The following is a 22839-nucleotide window of genomic DNA, read 5'->3' as shown; positions in this document are numbered from 1 at the left end:
AATACAAGCCAGATTTATATTACAAGATAGTTAAACACAAAAACCAGCTGCAACAAAACTTATCAATTAACGCTCCCACAGTGACGAGAGGCTGTCAGAAACGCTCGAGCAGCACTCTCACACCTGGCAGGTCGCGTCAACTAAGCACCGAGCACAGCCGAAATCGCCACCCACCGCGCGCCACCTTCAGCGGCACCGCCGGGCGGGGGCAGCGACGGCGCCTCCCCGAAGTCTCGCGAGAGCAGCGCTGGGACCGGCTTGGGGCGGGGCGCGCGCCGTTTGAACGGGCTCGCGGCGGCGGGCCCGGGGTGCGCTATGGGCACGGTAGGGCCGGCGGAGGAGGGGGCGTCCGCCACTACCACAGCGGCTACTCCCGCCGGGCCGAGACGCATCGAGGTCCCCCGGCCGCCTTCCATCGAGGAGTTCACTATCGTGAAACCCATCAGCCGCGGCGCCTTCGGGAAGGTGTACCTGGGCCGCAAGGCGGGGAAGCTCTACGCCGTGAAGGTAAGGGGCCCCTAGGCGCTTACCGCCCGCTGCGCTCCGCCCTCGTGCTGCCGGGGCCGCTCGGGCGTCGGTTCGCCATCGAAAACTCTGCCTTGAGCTGTGTGAAGAGAGCGAATCGTAAAAGAGAGTACGCACTTAAAAAAAGCTGTTGCCTTGTGCGTGTTGATACGCGAGGGGTGAAAACCTGGCCTTGACAGCAGTAAAATCTCTACTCGTGGTTTGTGCCAAGTTGATGTTTGCAATTAAAAGGGTTATAACCAGCTGTACGGTATGTAAAGAGAAGGAGATGTAGAAGCAGTGATGTGAAATAGACATTGCTGATCAGAGCTATTTACGTGATTTTATTAAAAGCATTTCGAGGTGAAAGCCTCTGTGTAAATCCTGTCACTATTGAAGTGAACTCCTCCTTGGAGGTGTTCAAGGGCAGGTTGGATGAGGCCTTGGGCAGCCTGATCTAATGGGACGCATCCCTGCCCATCACAGAGGGGTTGGAAGTAGATGATCTTTAAGGTCCCTTCCAACCCAAACCATTCTATGATTCTAGGAAGCTATTGTTCATAGCTACAACACTAAACAGTTGCTAAATATTTGTACAGTTAACATCAACACTTATTAAAAGTGAATGAATTCTCTGTGTGTCTTGGAATATTTTTTGTATAACTTTGATAGCGATGGTAGCTGTAGAAACTACTTTTCTACAGTTTAGGTGCTGCATATAGAGTGGTTCAATTACATTACTTAAATATCTTACACAAATCTATTGAAAGATTTGTGACGTAAAAGCTTTTGTGTAAATCCTTTACCTCTGTTGCAGTGAGACTAATGGATAATTCAAGCTACTGAGTTTAGCATGTTCTAAATATTTTTACAGTTAGGGTCAACACATATATAGAAGGTATCAAATTAAGCCCTATGTATTGCTATTTTGACGTTATTAAATTCTGTTATCAAGTGGTGGGGTAGTAGTTGGCCCAACTTGTTATAGTTGTGATGCATAGAGAATGGATATATTAAAGTTGCTTTAATATCCATCATACTTCTCCAAACCAAAGATGTTGAAGGTGGGAAAACTTCTAATGCATATGCAGTGCTCGCCGAGGTACTTATCAGCTGCATTATCGCACGTCTTCTAGTTAAGATTAATATTAGAGTGAGCATCAACATAGAATGAAGTAAATCAGTACCGGAATTGCAGCCTAATTCAGTTTAGCTTGTCATTTTGAATTGCGTGCCTTCGTGGCCTCTTCCCAAGGAAATATTTGTTGTGTGACGTGATTGCCTCAATTTTAAATTGCCTTAATTTTAAATTAAGCAAAAAAAATTCACTTGCATTCAAAGTTAAGAATTAGAGGCTGGAATAGTTGCAGTGTTGTGCCCGATGATACTGAGATGGGATGGCTCACTGCTGTGCTCTGTTTTCAGTCCTAAGGCCATATATCTCAGCCTCTAAAGAGGCTGAAAGACTTAGTCAACACTTGTGTATGTAGGCATTGAACAGTTTTTCCTGTCACTGAGTTCTGTGCTGTTGGTAGGACGGTTAACTCAAGGTAGCTTAATTTCACAGACAACTTAAACACTCATTTTCCAGCGTGTGCAGTAAATATTGTTGATGTGGTTTATATTCAGGGCTGAATTAGAAGAGCAATGAAAAAAGCTTATGTAATAACATTCTATCTGTATATGAAGTTATGGCTCCATTTTATAAGTACGTATGTATGCAAGTTTGAAATTTAGAGGTAAATGAAGTTACTGAAGTAACTGGGTTGAGTAAAGGAGAGAATGTTTATCAACTTATTGTATTTTATTTTGTTTTTCAGGTGATGAAAAAAGCGGACATGATCAACAAAAACATGGTTCACCAGGTCCAGGCAGAGAGGGATGCATTGGCTCTCAGCAAAAGTCCTTTCATTGTGCACTTATACTACTCACTTCAGTCAGCTAATAACATCTATTTAGTGAGTATATAAATGGCTGTGGCGCTTTATGATAGCGTTGAAAATGAACTGCAGAACTGTATTCATGTCTGGAAACATATTTTTATGGTAGTGAATGGGCACTTTGTCACTTTTACTTTCTTTTTTTCTCAGAGTGGTTGAACAACTGAAGTAATTTTTCTTGCCCTGGTAGCTCTCAGATCTTTCCACTTGTGTTGCATTTTTTACAGGAAAGTTCTTAGTCATATGTAATCTGATGTAGGACTATGTAGTAATCTTGGGGAAACAAAACAAGAAACCATTCTGTTCAAGCAGAATCCAAATGACTTAAAGGAAATCTGGTCTACTTGTTGCCTGTGCTCAAAATTGTAGTGGTAATTGGCCTAAATGACAAGAGGATAATTGAGTGGCAAAACTAAGTGCTGGTCCAGATGGGGCACTGTGGAATACATTAGGACTTGGCTATAGTTTTATACACAGCCTCCACTTAAAGGTGGTATGTATTAAGACTATTTGCAAAGGGTCTAGCAGGATTTGTCTGGTTTGCTGTAAGTGCATGCTGTGAATAGCTTGACCAAATTTTGTGGTGAGGTAGCTATCCACTCCTACAATGCATTCTAAGTGTAAACGAAGTCTTCTCCTGGATTCTCTGTTAACTGCCGTGTGAAGTAGAGGAGTTCAGGGTGAAGGATTTCTCAAGGAGATTCTAGTGCTGTATATATGTGTATTGGGATCTAAGTACTGGTGAGGTTTCTTGGCCAAAACCCCATAAATTCATAATTGTCACTGAAGAATGAGTTTCTGAAATTCATGCTGGCTTTTCTTGAATATGACATTTGCCTTAATATGTGGGTTTGCATGCCTTAAATGCTCAGTAGCTCTCACTATATACATTTCTGAGAATTTGCACTTATTTCACAAGGCTCATGTCTGAATTGAATGTTATGTTTAAACAACTGCAAAATAAAAAGATTGAGATACCTGTTCTATACAAATCAAAATATCGGTGATCTTTGGCTTCAGGCCTTGAATTTCACAGAAATGCTTTGCAGTCTGTTTTTTATTATGTTGCACAGAAGTATTTTAGAAGTTAATTAAAAAAATACAGTAGTTATTTGAGACCTGACTACAGAAAGTTGGCTAGGCAAATAATATAAAGTAAATACATGGTCTATTACAAGAAAATGTTTCGTATCATTTGTCATTTGAAGCTTTAATTATTTTATCTAGGTGAAAAGTATTGTGTGGGAAATGAAGTTCGTGTAAGGAAGCTTGTATCAGCTTCCACTTGTTGAAATTATATTTTCCTAGGGGTGAAGGTTATTTTATATTTTACTTGCAAATTTGAAATGAGTTTTAAAATGTTAAATTTCAAAATGTTTAAATTCCCCTAATACACTTGAACGGCAGGTGATGGAATACCTTATTGGTGGAGATGTCAAATCTCTTCTCCATATTTATGGATATTTTGATGAAGAAATGGCTGTTAAGTACATTTCTGAAGCAGCATTGGCTCTTGACTATCTTCATAGGCATGGGATAATCCACAGGTAAAACCTACTTTTTTTTTCCTTTACAAATAAGTACTTGGTAGTTTAGCTTTTTATTTTTTTCACTCCAACATGTAACCAATTACCATTTCATAGTAATAGGTGCCTCGTTTGCTAGAGTTTCTGGAAGCTGGTTTTGCTTGTGTACATTGGACTGATGTTGTGTAATGACACTTAAAATCTGTCTGTGTATCATAGGATCACAGAATAGTTTGCATTGGAAGGGACCTTAAATATCACCCAGTTCCACCCTCCCTGCCATGGGCAGGGACACGTCCCATTAGATCAAGCTGCCCAGGGCCCCATCAAGCCTGGCCTTGAACACCTCCAGGGGTGGGGCAGCCACAGCTTCCCTGAGCAACCTATTCCAGTGCCTCACCACTCTCACAGTGGAGAAGTTCTTCTTATGTCTCGTCTGAATCTGCTCCTCTCCAGTTTAAAGCCATTCTCCTTAGCCCTATCACTACTATATGCCTTTGTAAACAGTCCCTCCCAGCTTTCTTGTAGCCCCTTCAGGTATTGGAAGGTTGCTGTAAAATCTGCTCGGAGCCTTCTCTTCTCCTGGCTGAACAACCCCAACCCTCTCAGCCTGTTCTCGTATAGTAGGTGCTCCAGCCCTCGGATCATCTTTGTAACTCTCCTCTGGACCCGTTCCAACAGCTCCATATCCATCTTATGTTGAGGATTCCAGAGGTGGACACAATACTCCAGGTGGAGGAATAGAGGGGCAGAATCACCTCCCTTGACACGGTGGCCACACTTCTTTTGATGCAGCCCAGGATATAGTGGGCCTTCTGGGCTGTGAGTGCATATTGCCGCTCATGTCGAGCTTCTCATCGACCAGCACCCCCAAGTTCTTCTCTGCAGACCTGCTCCCAATCACATCATCCCCCATCCTGTACTGAAGTCAAGGATTGCCCTGACCCAGGTGTAGGACCTTGCACTTGGTCTTGTTGAACCTCATGAGATTCACGCAGTCCCACTTCTCCAGCTTGTCCAGGTCCCTCTGGATGACATCCCGTCCTTCCACTCTGTCAACTGCACCACTCAGCAGGGTGCACTCTATCTCACTGTCACTATCATTGATGAAGATACTAAACATCTCCGTTCCCAGTATGGACCCCTGAGGCATACCACTTGTCATGGATCTCCATCTGGACTTCAAGCCATTGACCACTACTATCTGAATTTATTTTAAGGCATGTCCCAAGAGTGAGCCCTGTGCTATTGGTGCGCCCTGTGCACTACTTGTGTCTCTGTGCCCATGACAAGTGCCCACCTGCTCAGCCCGGGGCGTCTTGACAGGGGTATGGGCAGTGCCTGACACACTCTGCCTGTGGTCTGGGGACTTTACCTTAGGTGGGCTTAGGGCCCGTGAGGAACTGCATCCTCCATGCGTGGCCTACCGAGCAGGTCTTCACGGCATCCCCCTATGTTAAGCAGATGTATACACGCTGCTTTCCTCTGCCTGCATGCTTTCCCCTAATACAATGGCATATTAGCAGCAGTGCTTCCTTCTCGATCCCTTATCCCTGCGTCTTTTAAATGACAGTTCAGGAACCCTCTGGATACTGCAAGCATGTAACTGTAGTAAAAAGGGACATTTGACTACTCTGCTCCCCCTGCAGTGAGAGATCTTTGCTGCATTCAGCAGTGCTGCAGAGAACATGTGTGAAAGCTTACTAGGGGTTTGCTTGTCATGTGTACTGTCATGTGTGGGAGTTACACATTAGTAAATGTTGTGGTGGTAGTACTCCTCAAGAATACTTTTTAAACCTGCTTCAATGCAAGATATGCAACTCTTGTGACATGTGTGGTGCTTTTACAGAGCTTGAGATGTTTGTTCAATATTTAGTACTGGATATGTTTAATCATTTTGGTATATTCTTCAAATTGGAATCTTCTGCTGGCTGGGAGGTGTTGCTGAGATAGAACTATAATCGGTGTTTTGTACTGAGTGTTTCTGATCAGTTGTCTTAATATTGCTCAGGTGGTTTGTTTTTTTTTTGCTGACTTCAAGTATATTCATGCCTTCAGGGATCTGAAGCCAGACAATATGCTCATTTCTAATCAGGGGCATATAAAGTTGACAGATTTTGGGCTATCCAGAGTTACTCTGAACAGAGGTAAGAGTTGCCTGTATCATTTTGGTTGTATAGAGAATAGTCTGAATTATACTATGTTCTGTAATATGCTGCTTTCATTGGTAAGTTCTAATGGGACAGATTATTATGTCCAGTTGAATATATACAAGCTATAAGACTACTTACCTCTAGTGAGCAAAATGGCATCTAAGGTTAAATTTTCACCTATGAAAATTTTGTCTGTAGCTTTTTTTTGAAGAAGTCTTTGAGCAAGAAGGCTTTACCATCTTAGCCTACAGGCCATAGGCTGGAATTGCTACCTAAAAACTAAAGCTGGTATCAAGTTACCAAATGTAACACAACAATGTGTTGGATAAGAACTTGAACTTTTACAGTTTTTGTATTTATAAACTTTATGATGGAGGTACAGGAAAAAACAGCTTGTGTTGAATAAGAACAGACAGGTATGTCTTCACTTGGGTTTGGTGGCTTCTTCTGTGTACTCCTTTAGTATGTGACTAGATTTTTTTACTTCTGGATAAAACTTGAGTAAATGCCTGTAATTTTGCTTATTTAATAGCAGAAGGAAAATGTGACCTGATTTATGGTTTGTTTTCTTTCTGTTTGTAGAGATAAATATGATAGATATCCTTACTACACCATCAATGGGAAAGCCAAAACAAGACTACTCGCGTACTCCAGGACAATTGTTGTCTCTCATCAGCTCTCTAGGTTTTGTAAGTAATTTTCACTGTCTTTGAAAAACTTAATTTTTATAGTTTAATTAGTATTGTAAATATAATAATAGGAGTCATAAGGCTATTCTTGAGCCTCTTCTGCCAGCTGGTAGAATGACTTATTAGTTTCCAGTACCTTGAAGTTCTGAAGTGATTACCTTGGACTACATTTCAAATTGATGACTATTGGTTGTGCTTCAAAAACTATGATAAATGGCCATGATTAAGGTCCCATGCAAATGTATTAAAGAATGTGGGAAGCTACACTGAATCTTGAATGTTTTTTTTCAGCCACCATTAACTTTTAACTATGCTTCTTCCTGCTTGATAGTATAGTCCTGCTGGAATGAAAATGCCAGGGCACAATTCAAGTCAATCATCTGACAGCCTGCATGGAATGGTTTCTCCCTTACCTGTGATGCAAAAGGAGAATACTCCTCTTTCAACTAAAATGTTCAAAACATGTGAGTATACAAAGCCTTGTAGTGAGTAATACTCTGGCTGTGAGGTTGTGGTCTTCTATTTCATGCAAGTAGCTTGGACCCACTTGATGAAAGATGTGTTTCCACCAGTGTCTTGGTGGACATTCCTCCAGAATTTAAGGTGTGAGATGTTTTCACTTGTGCTACTTAGGTCACCTTTTGGGGTTTGTTGTGTTTCTGTCAGACACACAACCACTGAATTATAAATGATCCCTTAAGATTTTACAGAAATGATGTCAGTTCTTGGCATACTTCCATTGATAATGTTTCATTATAGCAATGGGTGCTTTTATTTACATTGTCTTATCCTGTGGCTTTCTCATTTCTAACCTGAAATGAGACAGAAAGCTATTATGGTGCTAATGTTCATATTACTTTTCAGTTCTTGGCAAGTTCCTACTTCAAAAACTGACTGTGCAGGAAAGATGACAAGACAAATTATGATGTTATGTATAGCCTTCCGTAACTTCCTTTGTGAAAGCTTGACATGGTGTGAATTTGGTTAATATAAGCTGCCTATTTATATCAATGTCTCAATGGCTTTTTCCCCTTGCAAGATCTTGACACTTCTCCATTAACTCCTGTGATGCCAGTGAGAAGTTTAACTCCTACTCTGCTTCAGTCAACAAAAAGGTTTGCTAACTCCAGTGCCACTAGTCAGTCACACACGTACCTATCCAGCATGGAATCGGAATGCTGCAGCAGTCCCAGGTGTGAGAAAGATGTAGAGGTCAGAGCTGTTTCATCTTTCCACTATAAATGCAAATTAGCTTGTATATGTATGTGCACTGTTGTCGATCGCTACTTAGCTTCCTCCAGTTATTTCAAGTGTAGAGAAGCCTCCTTACAGGAGAAGGAACAGAGGTTGTAATCCTTGCTGAACTGGGGTTTGGGATGAAACTAGTATTTTTTTTTTTCTTCAAACAAATAGTATTTCTGTGTGACATAACAGGAAAAGGAAGTGCTGTTTAGCCTTCATCAAAGGTGTGAAATAGAAGGTTTCTACTGGACAGAACTGGTTTAGCCCTATTCTTCACAAGGTGGGCAGTGCTGGGAGCACTGGCTCTTTGGAAGCCAACCTTGTCCTTATGGCTTTATTAGCTCAGCATGCAGACAGAACAATTTCTTTAAAAGGCAGAATTTGAGGAAAAACAATTAAAAAAAAAGTCAAACTTCTGCTAACTGTTAAACCTTAAACTTTTTCAGTTTTTATATAAAGGAAGGGTTTTGTACCAACTAACCTAACACCAGTAATTGTAGCTGATACAAAATACTTTCTCCTATTTAAAACTGTTAATGACATTCTGTACAAATTCAGATTTAAATGAAAATGCTGCTATTGTATGTCCCTTACCAAAATAGCAGTCATATCAAATGTTTCTTTTGTTATCTCTGAAGTGTAATATGCCACAGGGTAGCATAATGGGGTTCTTTGGTTTGGGGTTTCTTGGAAACTGAGAACTTCTGTAGTTTAACTTCTTGACATAAAATCACAAACACAACTTTAATCGCTGTATTTCATCATCCTTAGACATTTAAAAATACTGCATGTTCTATTGTGTTTTAGCAAGTTTATTTTAGGTTTTTAAAAAATCAAATTATCCCGATTTAGTTCTAATTTTTTTGAATGTATTAGGTCACGTTTGTCACTACTAGTGGTTATAAAGAATAAGTAGTGCTTGCCAATTTGCAGTTCCTTATGGAAGCTGAAATAAGGTATTTTAAAGGACACATTTCTGTAATGCTGTAATCCTATTTTTCTTGATACTCAGAACTTAATATGCTCATTTGCAGCAGAGTGAAGATGAACTACGTTCTGCAACAGGCAAACCAAGTAACAGTGGGTCAGCTCTCCATTCACATGTAGAATTACTGAACGGCAAAGGTATTGAAATTTTAAAGAAAAAAGAACTGGAGTCTGCCGTTTCTCCCATCAGCAGCAATGATTCTGGCAGCAGGCAGAAGTTGGGAGGTGAACGTTCTTATATAATGGATACTCCTGTGACTGCACTGGATGTGAAAGGCATAGCCAGGAAATGTCTTTCTGAAAATAAGATTTGGGAAGAAAAACTCTTCATAAATAAAAGAGAGATGATTAATGAAACGGCAGAAACTTCCAATCAACAACAGTCGCCTTCAAGGCAGAAGGAGCCTGTCAAGCCTATCAAAGAGGAAGAAATTTTTGAAAAGCCAGGTGTAAAAAGAAGCTTTGAATTAGTTGACACCAGTCCCTGTCAGGAATTTAACTATGTTAAAAAAACCAACGCAGAATATAAACGCGGCTGTCAGATCTCAGAATTTCCAGCAAGCAAAAGGACTGGTTTGACAACAGAAATTCAGTCCTTAATGCTTTGTGATGATGAGTGTCTACGTGACACCTGCAAGAGCACAAAAGAAGTTCAGAGTTTTATTGGTAACCAGCAAACAGTAGAAAAATCACTTACTCCGATTATAGCCAAGAATCTTATGCGTGATCTGGATGCAGACTATGAAAAGGATGATAAAAAGGAGTACATGAACTCAAGTTTTTTAGGCACTGACGATGAAAAACCTTTAGGAATCCTCAGTGCAGATTCTGACTTATCATTTCCTGAAATGTCTGTTACAGAAAGCCATTTAGAAAAGCAGCTTTTAGATTTGGACAAAAGTGTTAAAGACCTCTCCTTTGAGGAACCGAAAACAGAAGGCATTCTAATAACATCACCAGAGTCTCAAGGTACCTCGCAAAATGGAGAAGAAGCACGTACTGTCCAGGACTGTAAGCAGTTACATCACGAAAAGCATAATGAACAAAAACACATGAAAGAAAATTACCTTGATGTGGTATCTTCTCCTTCAGAAAAGATGATGGAAACACTGAATCTTTTTAAAAAAAATGCTGTTGTTTTTCGAAGCTATAGTAGTTCTATTAACGTATCCAACATATCTGAGCCATGTAGCATGGCCTCCTTAGATATAATGGATGTTTCACCTGCTTGTAGTGGCTCTTACCCAACTGCTATTACTCCGTTACAGAAAGGAAGACCCTATAGGGCCTATCAGGTATGTAAGGAGACATGTAGGAACTCTGCAAGCATTAGACATTAGCGGTCTCAAATTGTTTCAATTGTTAAACTCTAATTTTCTCAAAATTGAGGTAGCCTGTCAAGGTGACCTTTTGTCAGGCTCTCACTTATTGCCCTTGTGTGGCCAAAATAATATCTGTAGGTGCTTAGCAATAACAGCATGTCCACTGGTTTGCTTCTAGCTCAATGTGCAGTGTCTGTCCATGTCTCTTGAGAAATGCTTTGCTCTTGGTGAATTGGTAAAGAAAGCCTATACTGCTTTGTCTCACCCTACTTTTAGTGAGTACAGTGTGGTACTTCCTGTGAGTAACTGCAGGTTTCCTAATGTAGTGGGAAGTCTATTTTTTTTCCATTCTGCATCACTCCCAAGATGGTCTGCAAATGCCGTTCAGCTGCTGTAATTGCTATTGTGCCCATTCTCTTTTATTTTTATCCTGGTAAAGGTGATGGTGTATGATGTCCTGTCAGGTACCAATTACAAGCCTGTTACAAAGGATGATTTAAACAGTAATAGCTACTTGCAGGTTATAAAGTGTTTGCTTTGACCTTTTTAATCCTTCTGATAGAAAGTAAAAATCTTATTGTCCTGAAGTAAGTTAGAGCCTTCGTGAAGTAAGAATATACTTTTCAATCAGTGTTTCCTGTTCCATTTGGCATAATTTTGCAAGATCTTCATCCAGTTACCTATATTCTAGTTGCAGGATTTAAAGTGTTCTGACAGAGCTGGGAGTGTGTTGAATGGTTTGGTATAACATTTAAAATGTTATTTTGGGGAAAGTCTTTTTCTGATGTCTGTCTGAATTGTGAGCTTCTGTTTCATCTGCATAAAATTTTAATTTACTGTGAAATTTAGTCTGCATTCAGCTGAAACGTAGTCAGAGTAGTATGTGTTTCATCTCCTGTGAAATAAATTACTGGTAGCATTATATGGTTTTGTAAGTTAATCTGGAGGATGCCTTTTTCATAGATGTTTGTGATTCTTCACATCATTGCAACTTGATTACCTGTTTTCTATTTTAATAGTGGATTTCATAGCCTTTATCGTATAGTGATAATGAATTGATCTCTGCTACTTCAAAGAGGAAGTTCGAAATAAAATTATACAAGATAAATGGGAATTAGGGTTATATTGAAAAATAAAGAATGAAAGCCTCTGCAAGATAATTTAGTAGAATCTCCAGGTCATAACAGGAAATCCTACATTGCAATCAGTCTTATTTGCTATAAGAATTTATTGACCTCTTTGCAAGTCTGTGTGTTTTATCTTCAAATAGTGTCCCAAATTATTTTCACAAGGTTTGTGTAAACATTTGCTAAGTCTAGCTTGAGCAGAACTTAATCTACTGGTTTGCAACATGTGAGAAAAGTCAGGATCCTCCTTTTTTATTTTACAGGTATTTGATATATATGCTTGCTTTTCATTGGCTAAGATTAAGAATGCAGTGCTAAAATTGAAAGCTATTTTGATCTTCCATTTAGTAGGTTATCCTCAGATTTTAATTTGGAAGAGGACTTTAAGATTAGTTGAGGTTGGTTGGTTTTGTTTTTTTTCTTGAGACATTACTTGTGAATTTGACTCTGGAGGAAGAAGAACTCGGGGAAAAGTGTCTTAAAGGGTACGTATCAACTTCTTATGCTTCAAGATGGTGGAGATAAAGATGTGGGAGGACATTTCACACAGTTTTTCAGGGAATGTATGTTTTGTGGCATGTTCTTGACTTGAACTTAAGTATCAACTGTAACACCCATTACTAAACCGGGAGATGGGAGTTTCCGTTGATTTTGTTTGATGTCTGAAATCTTTGTTGCACCTTTTAAGACACCTCGTCAGGGAGATGCTGGCACACCATATAGGACTCCAAAGAGTGTAAGAAGAGGAGCTGCCCCAGTGGAAGGTGAACGCATCCTAGGGACCCCAGACTACCTGGCACCTGAACTGCTTTTGGCAAAGCCGCACGGTAAGGCAAACAAACCATGGAGTTTGTAAATGCCTGAGAAGTCATATGTTTACATTTCTAAGTGTCTTTAGAGCTCTAAACCCTTCCAGTAATGAAGTAGTGAGTTCTTTAAAAATTCCTAGTGCTTAGCTTTTGCCAGTATGGATGGCTGGATTAACTTCAGCTGCTCTGTCCATTTACTTTTTTCACACAACTGGAGGTTTTGACTGTCTTAAGATATTCTTGCCGGCTGCCAATCTAATGGTTTGGAAGCTGTGCTCAGGGCAGCCTTAGACTTGTGTGTGGCTTAGGATGATGAAGTTGTGGTTTCTGATTGTCCTTAAAGATTCTTGAAAGGTGGTGAACTCAGTGAAATTTAGTGTGAAAGGATTAAGCCACCAATTATTCTTAGACTGTATCACGTGTGTGTTGATATTGAAGTGTTATGTGCATCCAGACGAGTTTATAAAGTTGTATTAAAATCAGTTATTCTGAGTCACCTTGTGAAACCCTTAATATTGCTGTTGGGAACTTCCACATAAGCGGACAGTAGTAGCCATTGAGTATTTTTTTGCCAAATACTATAAGAAAATAAAATAGCATAACTTTGAAGTGCATGAATTCCTTTGGCCCAAATCCTGACCTCCAGTGGAATCAACAGGAAGTCTGAAGTATTTTCTTGGTAACTTGCAAGAACCATTAACGAAAAATAATTGCAGTGTAGGTCTGATACATTTGTTGTATTTATAATTGCATTTTATTTCCATTTGAAAAGTATGCTTTTATTTGATAGAGCTGATAGTCTTAGGAAAATTGAGAACTTCATTGAGAAATAGTGATTACTGGTCTGTAGAACAGTAAAATTCTGCTGTATGCAGCTAATATACATTAACTAAAACTGCATGGGGAGATTTAACAATTTAACTAAAAACTAAAATTACTAAGCATATGCAGTTGTTGGTTTGCACTTCCATTTAGGAACCTTGGTTATTTGGCAGGCATTAAACTGGATAATATTATGGAAATGTAATCAAGTGCTACTGAGACAATGTGTAACTTGGTTGCAAGGTGGCTTCCATGCAATTATTGAGTTGTTTTCAGGACTTCAGTGATAACTGGCAGAGAGTCTGGGTTTTATGTTGGGAAACGTCAGATTTCCCACTGCCTTCAGTGTAGCCAGGGTTTTCTGTCCTTGGAACTCAAAAACTTTGCCTCATTAGGTGTTTCTGGTGTTGTAAACTTTCTTGTAAATGTAGTTCTAATTCTAAACTATAGTCATGTTATGACACTATTTTATTTCTGTTTCTAACTTAGATTTAACACTGCCAGGTTTATTATTGAGTTATTATCTTAAGAAAAACATCTACATTCCTATGCCTTCAGAGAATCATACTTGATATTTGATGTATGTATTTGTTAGTGATTTTTGCAATAATTGTAATGTTCTTGCCTCATTGTCTTTTTATATGCAGGGACTCTGATCTCTGGTGAGTTCACTATATGCTATGCAGAAATGGAGTGCTCTGTGAACAGTCAAAGTACAACTAGATCACAATTTCAAAGAAAATTGCTTGGTTGAACAATGTTTCTGTACAGAGAGATATGTCCAGTATGCACTCCCCCTAATGTGTGATGCTTCCACTAAAGAGTCAGGAAACATCAGTATTGCTATCACTAGGCTATCAGAAATCACACGTGTAAGCACTATACTTCACCAGTAAAGTCAGCATTCTTAAAGGTGCTGTGTAATGGGAAATAAACCAGAGACACTTCTTCTCATTGCCTTTTCTCTGTGATCGGTCTGTATTATTTTCTGTGAGTGAAGAAGGCTCAGATGCTTAAGACCTGGTATTTGTTTCTTGCTTCAAAGACATGATTTAGGCAGGGATATGGTAGGAGTTAATCTAATCTTTGGTTAAACTTTGGGTGGAAAAAGTTGCCGCTGAAGCTTGTGTTACTACATTGTTCAGAGTTGTGATCTTATTAGACTTTGACTGAAGCTGGGACTGTTTTAGCTGAATGTCCACACACCTCTAACAGTGGACCTGATGTCACTGCTTTGATAGTCTGAGCTTGGTGGCGCATTCCTGCTGGTAAAAGTTGCTAAAATTGTATTAGATTACAAGTTGTGGATTTCAGTTTTCAGCGTTTCTGAACTTGGTCAATACTTTGAAATGGCTCAAATCATTTATTTTCTTAAGTTGGAGGTATCTTACTTTTTCCATGCTAAAACCACCAAGAAAAATTACGCTTACTCTCTTTTAAATATTTTTTGCTGCAAGTGTGGCATTTATTCTTTATACAGTGGAATGGGCTTGGCTTAAAGATGCAGAATGCTTAGAATGCGTGCAGTGAGTGGTGTCTGGGACTGCTTTGCCTGCTTGTTTTTAAGTGGGTTAATGAGGTGGGTTTGGCAGAAAAAAACCTGGAACATGAAAGAATAAGATTAATTAATAACAAAGGAGACTAGTAACTACACATTGCCCTCATCGGCTTCAGTGTAATAGAAAGTAATTCCAGCTTCCTGCATGCTGGCTTATCTCTGCGAGCTGTCTTCAATAGTTTAACATAGATTTAGACAAACTACAGTTCTGTGCAATAGTATGAATTCTTGTGGTCTTCTCAAAGAATGAAGAAAGGTATGGGTTATCACACTGGGTGTTCATCCAGTCTCTCGTTAAAGACAACTGTTTCTTATCACGAAACAATCTCTTGGAGAAGCCAGTTCCTAGATTCTCTGTGATGGGAGTTGACAATTAGATGGTTCTTACGAGCCCCCTAGCTTTTATTAGTAAACCCTGGTATTAGCTATAATGAATTAAGGAGCAGACTGGCTTTAAAAAGCCCTTTAGTGTACATAACAATCATTCAGAAGATAAAAATATAAGTTACTTCTCTATTCCTTAATTTCTAAGAAATTTTGCCAGATTTAAACTCTCTTCAATTTCTGCCCTTGCTAATCTTCAAATCTTTGCAAATATCACTAAACTTTTGTGTTAGTGTAATGACCTAGATTTCTCTTACCAGGTTCTGCTGTAGACTGGTGGGCCCTTGGCGTTTGTCTGTTTGAATTTCTAACTGGAATTCCACCTTTTAATGATGAAACACCAGCACAGGTCTTCCAAAATATTTTGAAAAGAGGTAATCTGTTTCAGTAATTGGGGAAAGCACGTGTTTCCAACATTTGTTTTGTGGTTTGAGTTACCAACTCATCTGCATCTTTCTCTGTAGATATTCCCTGGCCCGAGGGTGAAGAAAAGCTGTCTGATAATGCCCAAAATGCAATAGATATTCTGCTGACAATTGACAGTACTAAAAGAGCTGGACTGAAGGGTTAGTATCAAAATTCTCTTGTGTTCTTTGCAACTAATTAAAAAATTCAAAGTGGTGATGTCCTTCTCCTGCAACCTCAGACTAGTTGTTGTGGTTTGGCCCTGGCCTGGTCTGATTAGCACTTGCAATCCCAGTCCCTTGAAGCTTAGCTGAAGAGCTAATAAATGAATTCTGCTTTACCTCAAAACAGAACACTAAAACTTTATCTGTTTAGGTTCCATGGTGCCTGAACTGTGGTATTTTCTGGTATTTCTTTTTGCTGCTTTGAATGATGAAATTTGAGTGGGTGGGACATTTTTTATTGAGCTTTGTTTTGCTATGGATGTTTAGTGTTTCACATCTGAGTATCATAGAATCACTAGGTTGGAACAGACCTCTTAGATCATCGAGTCCAACCATTCCTATCTGCCAGTGAGGTACCAAAGTCCACTCTTGTGTAACTTGGGAACAGGGATTTGTTTTTATTGAACTGATTTTAGGAACCTTGATTAAAAGCCCGTAGTTTGGGAGAAAAGCTTGTCTCCCAAAGTTAATTCAAAAGGACTTTTTCTTAGGAATCAGCCTGTCTTTACTGAGTGTATAGGGGAACACGGGGTTAGACAATACATACTATACAAAGGCTATGTAATTTTTTACCTTTTAGAAGGACTTAGACATTTGCTGTTGTAACAGTGACTGATTTTATAAAAAAAAAAAAAAGATAACATGAAGGAAGTTTAGAGTGAGATGTTTTGGAAAAAGGGGGAGAACTCTTACAGGAAAACTCCTGAAGAAATCACTAGAGAAAGAAATGATTATGGAAATGCTTACTCATAAAGAGACTGAAAGCTAGAAGCTGAAACCAGGCCAAATCAAATTAGAAGCGGCACATGGTTATAGATTAAAATCATGTCAACAGGGAGTTCTGTGGCTCTTTAATGTCTCCTAAAAAAACATCTACTGTCTTAATTTGAAGGTGTTTTAGTTAAACACAACTTACTGTCTTTATTCCTGCATATTAGGGTGAAATCTAATTGCCTGTCATGCATAGAAATTTAAACCAGCTGACATAAATGTTTCTTCTAATCGGAAGCTCTTGGAAATTCATTCTTAATCAGGTCCTTTAACTGTATGTGATTATGCAATTCATAGGCCTCTGAAGCGAAGCTGGATGAGTAGCAACCATTCAGTTTTCCTCATTGTAAATGAGTTTCCGCCACTGTCCATCACCATCTGCCCCCTTCCCTACACACATGCTCTGCCTCTCTTTCCCCAGTGTGAAGTTTAACTTACTGAGAAATCCTGGTTATCTCATGTCCTAGTGCTGTGATACTAGCAGTTCAGCCTTTCCATCAGAGAAGCCAGCATCTGGCAGAGAACACTGGTATCCACAATTTGGGTTTGTTTTCCTACCCCCTCTCAGAGATGTGGGCAGGAGCTGACTGGCAGCTGTGGCACATGTTAATGCTGCTTTGGAAGAGACAGTGAAGTCTGCTCACCCCTTCAGCTGAAGACAGCTTTTCGTACACGAGAACTTTCTTAAGAGCAGAACTTACCTACAGTTCTGGGATAGTGGATCTGTGCGGTGTCCTGCGGCACATGTAGTTGTTGGAGTTATTAGAAGGAGTTAGAAGAGCCCTCTGATTTATTACCTTTTGTCTAAAATAAACTTTAATTCTGCGTTATATTATTTGATCAGGAAATGTAGAACTAATGAGCAGGTATTCATGTCTTATTCTATCGGCTAAAAGCCTGTGATATTAAAGTTTGTAGTGGGTGTTTGTCTTGGTAGAACTTCTACCTCCTTCTAAATGTGACTTTTATCTGTCTTATTTTTCTATTTACTTTCGATTTTTGTGGCACAGGTAAGATAAACCCATGTTTTTATCCCACCGAGCTGAAAAGATGCTCTTGGATTGGACCAAAGTAGCAAAGACCTTTTCATCAGGGAGTGATGTTTCTAGGTTATGTAAAAGATGCATCAGATCCTGTGTGCTAGGAAGTCACCTTCTGGTCAGAGTGGACAGGGCAAGGGAGTTCTCCTTGAATCATTAGTTAGCCTACCTTTGGGCTGGGAAAGAGGAATCTTGATGGTCTGTGGCAGCTTGGTCATTAGGGTGTTCAGACTTCTGTGTCTTGTGGGTAGGCCAAGGGAGACAATAGAAAGCAGGGAGAACGGCTTACAGAGCCAGGAAGAGGCAAGTAGGCTGGAGTGGGGAGGGCTGATGGTGACTCCCTTGTGTCTACTCAGCACAGAGCTTTGGCAAAATCAGAAATAGGTTTTGAAGTGATGCTTAAAACTTCTGTGGCACCCTGGCATGAGAAATGCCTCCAGCACACCTCTGATCCACAATGTGTGCTGTGCAGGATGGGTTCTACAGCTGGGTGAAGATGGTTCCTTGGTGTGATGGTATCTAAATCCCACTGAGGCTGGGGCGAATCAAAACCCAATTGGAATTTGTGCTGTTGTGAATTTGCCAAGCAGTGAAATAGAGCAAACCTTCTGGCAGCTGTGCTTCAAGGGAACGACGTGACTGTGGGGCTGGGATGAAAGGCAGTCTATAATGTCTGTATGAACTTCTGTTTCAGAACTGAAACATCACCTGCTCTTTCATGGTGTGGACTGGGATAATCTACAGAATCAAACTATGCCGTTTATACCTCAGCCGGATGATGAAACTGATACCTCTTACTTTGAAGCTAGAAATAATGCTCAGCACCTGACTGTGTCTGGATTTAGCTTGTAGCATGAAGATAAGTGAACTGTCCCCATGGTCTTGGACACTTACAGGCTGTCCTATAACACTAGCTTGGTCTTAACCAAGTTTCCTTGGCAAATTTAGAGTGTTTTAAGTTATCAGTCTGTTTTTATTATTGTATCCTTTATTCTAAAGTGAAACTATTGTGTGAAGCTTGGCTGGTATCAAGTGCCTTCATGCTACTTTTTATCTCACTTACTGCACCTTACCAAGAGGCCAGAGCACTGTATTTCTTGGAGTTAATAACACTTGGCAATGATGTGGCTTTTTTTTAATAGTAATGAGTAACGCCAGTTAGAAGCTGTAACTTATTTACCAGTTGAACATAATACGGAAAGGACATGAAGGCATACTACTTGTATCTCATTTTAATTTACCTGTTTGTGGTTCACTGTCATAGTTTGGGAGTAATCCTTTCGGACCAGTCTGAATGCACATACACTGTACAAAGCTGATGTATGTTTGAAGTGGAAAATCAAAATTTTAATGCAGCGTTGAAGCGTGTTACTGCTGTTTATCTTCTCCCAAGAAGGATTAAAAGAGACAGTGTTGTTCAGCTTTCAGTCAGCCAGACCTGGCATGTGAGACTGAGGGTGGTTCTACTGGTTAATATGCTTTCCTAGAGAAATGGTGTAGGGAAAGAATACTTGGGGCAAGTCTGTTTTAATTGGTGCAGTGTAACCGCTGACACTGTAGGAAGATGGACTGAACAGCGTATTTTAGAAATTACTTGTTTTAAATAGAAAATGCAGAGTACGCTTGCTCCCTTGTGGCAGATGGATCACCCGAGTGTTAGCCAACAAGTGAAGTGTTACTGAAGCTGCTCTGTATTAAACACTATAATGCATTGCATAATAGCAGACTTTTTCTGTAAACTTGTAACTAGATCTTACACTTGTAACTTAAGTTCCAGTAAAACCTATTTCGTATTATAAATCCTAATTGGGGGAAGCATATTTAAGTCTGTTTTCAAATGCAACACGACTTGCACCTGCTAGGTTTTAGAGGTTGGTTTGTAGGTGATTCTTGATTATCTTCAATATTTCTCTTGCACAGGTCTCTTTCTCAGCTGACTTAATGAAGATTTTTATTTTTCAGGTTTGTGTTTGCTAGGTAAAGCCCAGTTGTTCTTAATGGTGGTGCCAGCAGCCAAGCATTTTGCTAGACATATTCGCCAAGTGGCTTTCAAGTCTCATGAATTGACCCTTCTTGCAGGGGCAGTGAGTTGTCCCTTTGTTGCCCTGCTTCCAGGACAACAAGATTTACTGATGGAATTCTGAGCAGTGCCTGCTGGGCTTCCTGCTGTCCCCTCAGGCAGCAGGAAAAGTAATGGGAATGGTGGAGAGAAAAGGAAGATTCTAGAAGGACCAAAAGAGAGTGAATTCTTAACAGTTCAGAATGGCAAATCCCAGCTCTAGGTGAAATAACTTAAACACAGGGAAACATCACCTGGAGGAGTTGCCTGTCACTAACTCTGCTAGTGACCTCAGTTTCAGAAGACTTCCAAACTGTTGAATCTTACTGCAATGAATGTTATCTGAAAAAGGTGCAAATGAACAGGAATGTAATGCATTACTGAAGCAAGATCCATAGACAGCATTCTCTGAATGTGATGAGAAGTTCTTCAGCCTTTCCCGAGTATACTTAGAATATATAAACTGGGGAGAAGGAATACCTCAAGTCATCACTAGTAATTTATGCAATTTATTCTGCCATTTATAGTAATCTGGTTTAAGAAAAGTACTGTTACAAGAACAAATCTCAGTTTCAGGCTGAGGAAAAAACCTCTAAAAATGTGTAGGAAATGTGAACCGAACACCACAACAGCTGTGTCCTCAGCGCAGGTTACAGCCTGTTCCTGTTTTTTGCAGTATATTAATACATTCCCTTCAAGATGGAAAAAATGAGTCACAGGGGTATGGCCTAAAGAAAAACTCTCACCCCTTGAAGTCATGCAAGGGTCAAATAAGTGTCTTGTCCACCCTTACCACTGAAGACTTGCAATGCTCCCTTCTCTCGATATCTAGCATTTATTTATCCTGATCACCACAAACATGATTTGAATTGCACATATTGGTTGTTAGGGTTTGTGGTGCAGTTTTGTTTGTTTGTGGGAGTTTATGGTTGTGGGGTTTTTGTTGTTAAAGTGAATCCTAGCTTTATTCTTCAACATGGAGTTCCTTGCCAACTCTTAATCTGGTTGGTTTTGCCCCACTTATTGCCTGACTTGAAACGCTACACTGAAAAGTACAAAAAGCCATAATGTAATTGGTGAAAGAGAGAGAAAAGTTTCTTCTCATCAGTCAGCAGCTACAAATATTTGTGTAAGGGGGCAAAAGCTTTTGGTCCTCAGAAGCTGTGGAATTCTGCTTGGCAAGTACTCCAGCCGTTACCTGGTGGTTCTCAAATGCCTAAACTCTTTGCATTCATAACCTACATACAAATTCTGTAGCTTCCAGGTTATCTTGGAAGACAGTTGATTAGCTGTTATTAGTTGGGCAGAACTGTGCTAAAAGCTGCAGAGATCAGCAAGTGCTGCAGTTCTTACACCAAGAGCTGTCTTGGACAGCCCCTGCGACGCAGAATTTGCTGTTCAGCTCCCCGGAGCGCTGCTCTGTGCTTGGAGGCCCAGACACTGAAATGCTGCCATGTGTTCTTGAGTGAGTACAGGTCCCAGATTCTGCACGATCAGGCTCACTGATGGTTACTCTTACAGTAAAATGCATTCTTTTCCTCTCTAGTGTGTTCTCAAAAAACTTACTTTGCCCACTTTTGTTTAAATAAAATAGTGCAGTCCCTTTCTTGCCGCTTCTGCCTTTTCTTCTACAGGTAGGAGGCTGGGAGGTGGGTTTTCACACAAAGAAATCCTGATTGCTCCCCCCTGCCCCATCAAAGAGTGATTACAAGCAGGAAAATGCCTTGTACTTTCTAACACAGGTGTGGGTATGTGCTTTGAGTCATGACTTGCCAACACCCCATCCTCTTGCAGTCTTTTTTACAAGATATGGCTGTACTCCATGGCCTGGCATCTCACAGCTGGTCTGTAACCTCTGTGGTAACCACTGCTGGCTCCATCTCCCCCAGCACTTACTGCACTGTCACAGGACCAATGCAGGAGTGGGCACAGGGCCTTGAGGAGAGAACAGCCGCCCCACACGCTTAGAGCGGGCTCTGCTCTGTTTCCCTCAGCTGAACATGGATTAGGAGGGGGAACATCTTCCATCTGCTTTCACACCGAGCAAACCTATGCTCTTTAGATGATTCACTGCAGTGAACTAGCCGGACATTTGCTTCAGAAGTGCTGTTTTGAGCTGGGTCTGGATGTTTCCCGTGTTCCACAGACCGGTTCTGCCTGCCAGCTCCTGCTGAGGCAAACACCAGCTGGAACATCCTATCCCAGTTTGGAGCTCTAATGATCTGCTTAGGCCACTTTCTTCAAGTTACTTATTTCTTGGTGCCTTTATCAAAGCCAAAAGCTGCTGTACAGCATATATTAAACAGTAAGGAAGTTCAAGATAAAATAGAAAATGTTGAGGGAGTGATTTATTGACTTATGAATAAATAACAAGGATGGCACGTGCCTACATTTATTTCTGTGGTAAGTTAGGTACCTTGGGACTGTCCAGGCTGCCTCTACAAGCCAGACACCGACATGGAACAGGGCTAGAGCTGCAGAGGATGCACTTGGCCTGGCAGGAGCCAAGGCTGCTTCAGGAGGGTTTTTTAAATGACCTTCAAGCTAAGTTCGTGCAGCCTCCCTGCGTGAGCATCTCCATCATCTTATCTCAGGAACTTGAAGCTACAGGAACAATGGCTTTAGGTCGCAGCAGAACTTCCAGTGTACGCTTTAAAAGGTTCAAAGTGGAGTTTTCAGTAAATCTTATGCCAAAACTCATCTTTGGCAGATGAGGGCGCCTGACCTCTTACAGCAGGCTACAAAAAGGCTCCCATCATTTCATCTTTTAATTCCGGTTTACAATAAGAAAATCAGAAGATGGGAAAAGTAACTGCTAAAATATCTGCACTTAACTAAAAACAAGACTGTTTTACCAGAGAAATTTTAAACATGAAATTCTGTGATTATATTTCTATACAGTACAGCTTGTATGAAAAGCATCTTCCAAACTATGAAAGATTTTTGGGAAGGCCAAAAAAATAACTTTCCTCAAAAATTGTTTGTAATGTGCAGCCCAGGAGGAGAATGAAAGCCCATCAATAATATGGTGAAATAGCTCAAGATTCAGATCTTACACACTGGCTGTTACATCTGTTATGATGGAAACTTTTATAGCAAATGAACATCTTAGATTTCTGCCAAATCTAAATATAGTGCATTTCCCTTTTCCAGAGATATAGACAACTTCTATATTAATTTATTTTAAAATGAAGTGTAAAGCATGCTTTAATCAAGTAAATTTCACAGGGCTGTAATTCTCAGTTAAATAAATACTCCATAAAAAAAAAAAAAAAAA

The 22839-nt window shown here is 40.1% G+C and overlaps 1 protein-coding gene across 3 annotated transcripts; it reads left to right on the top strand.

The window, feature by feature from the left end:
* Positions 1–275: 275 nt before the first annotated feature.
* On the top strand, positions 276–22721 carry MASTL (microtubule associated serine/threonine kinase like). Of its 3 annotated transcripts, none has more exons than XM_054057634.1 (13): positions 276–507; positions 2325–2462; positions 3852–3991; positions 6029–6117; positions 6706–6812; positions 7144–7276; positions 7852–8024; positions 9092–10336; positions 12179–12317; positions 13769–13783; positions 15324–15437; positions 15528–15629; positions 18198–22167. In XM_054057634.1, the coding sequence occupies exons 1-13, from the start codon at positions 316–318 to the stop codon at positions 18353–18355; spliced, it is 2745 nt and encodes a 914-aa protein (XP_053913609.1). In that variant the 5' UTR covers positions 276–315; the 3' UTR covers positions 18356–22167. The 3 variants fall into 3 exon arrangements, with proteins under 3 accessions (XP_053913609.1, XP_053913608.1, XP_009567626.2); XM_054057633.1 differs by having other exon boundaries at positions 9089–10336; XM_009569331.2 differs by lacking the exon at positions 13769–13783 and having other exon boundaries at positions 9089–10336; positions 18198–22721.
* Positions 22722–22839: the final 118 nt, after the last annotated feature.

Source organism: Cuculus canorus, chromosome 2 (genome assembly GCF_017976375.1).
Source record: "Cuculus canorus isolate bCucCan1 chromosome 2, bCucCan1.pri, whole genome shotgun sequence".
Taxonomy (NCBI): domain Eukaryota; kingdom Metazoa; phylum Chordata; class Aves; order Cuculiformes; family Cuculidae; genus Cuculus; species Cuculus canorus.
The sequence above is the reverse complement of the archived record's forward strand: the minus strand, read 5'-3'. Positions and strand labels throughout refer to the sequence as shown.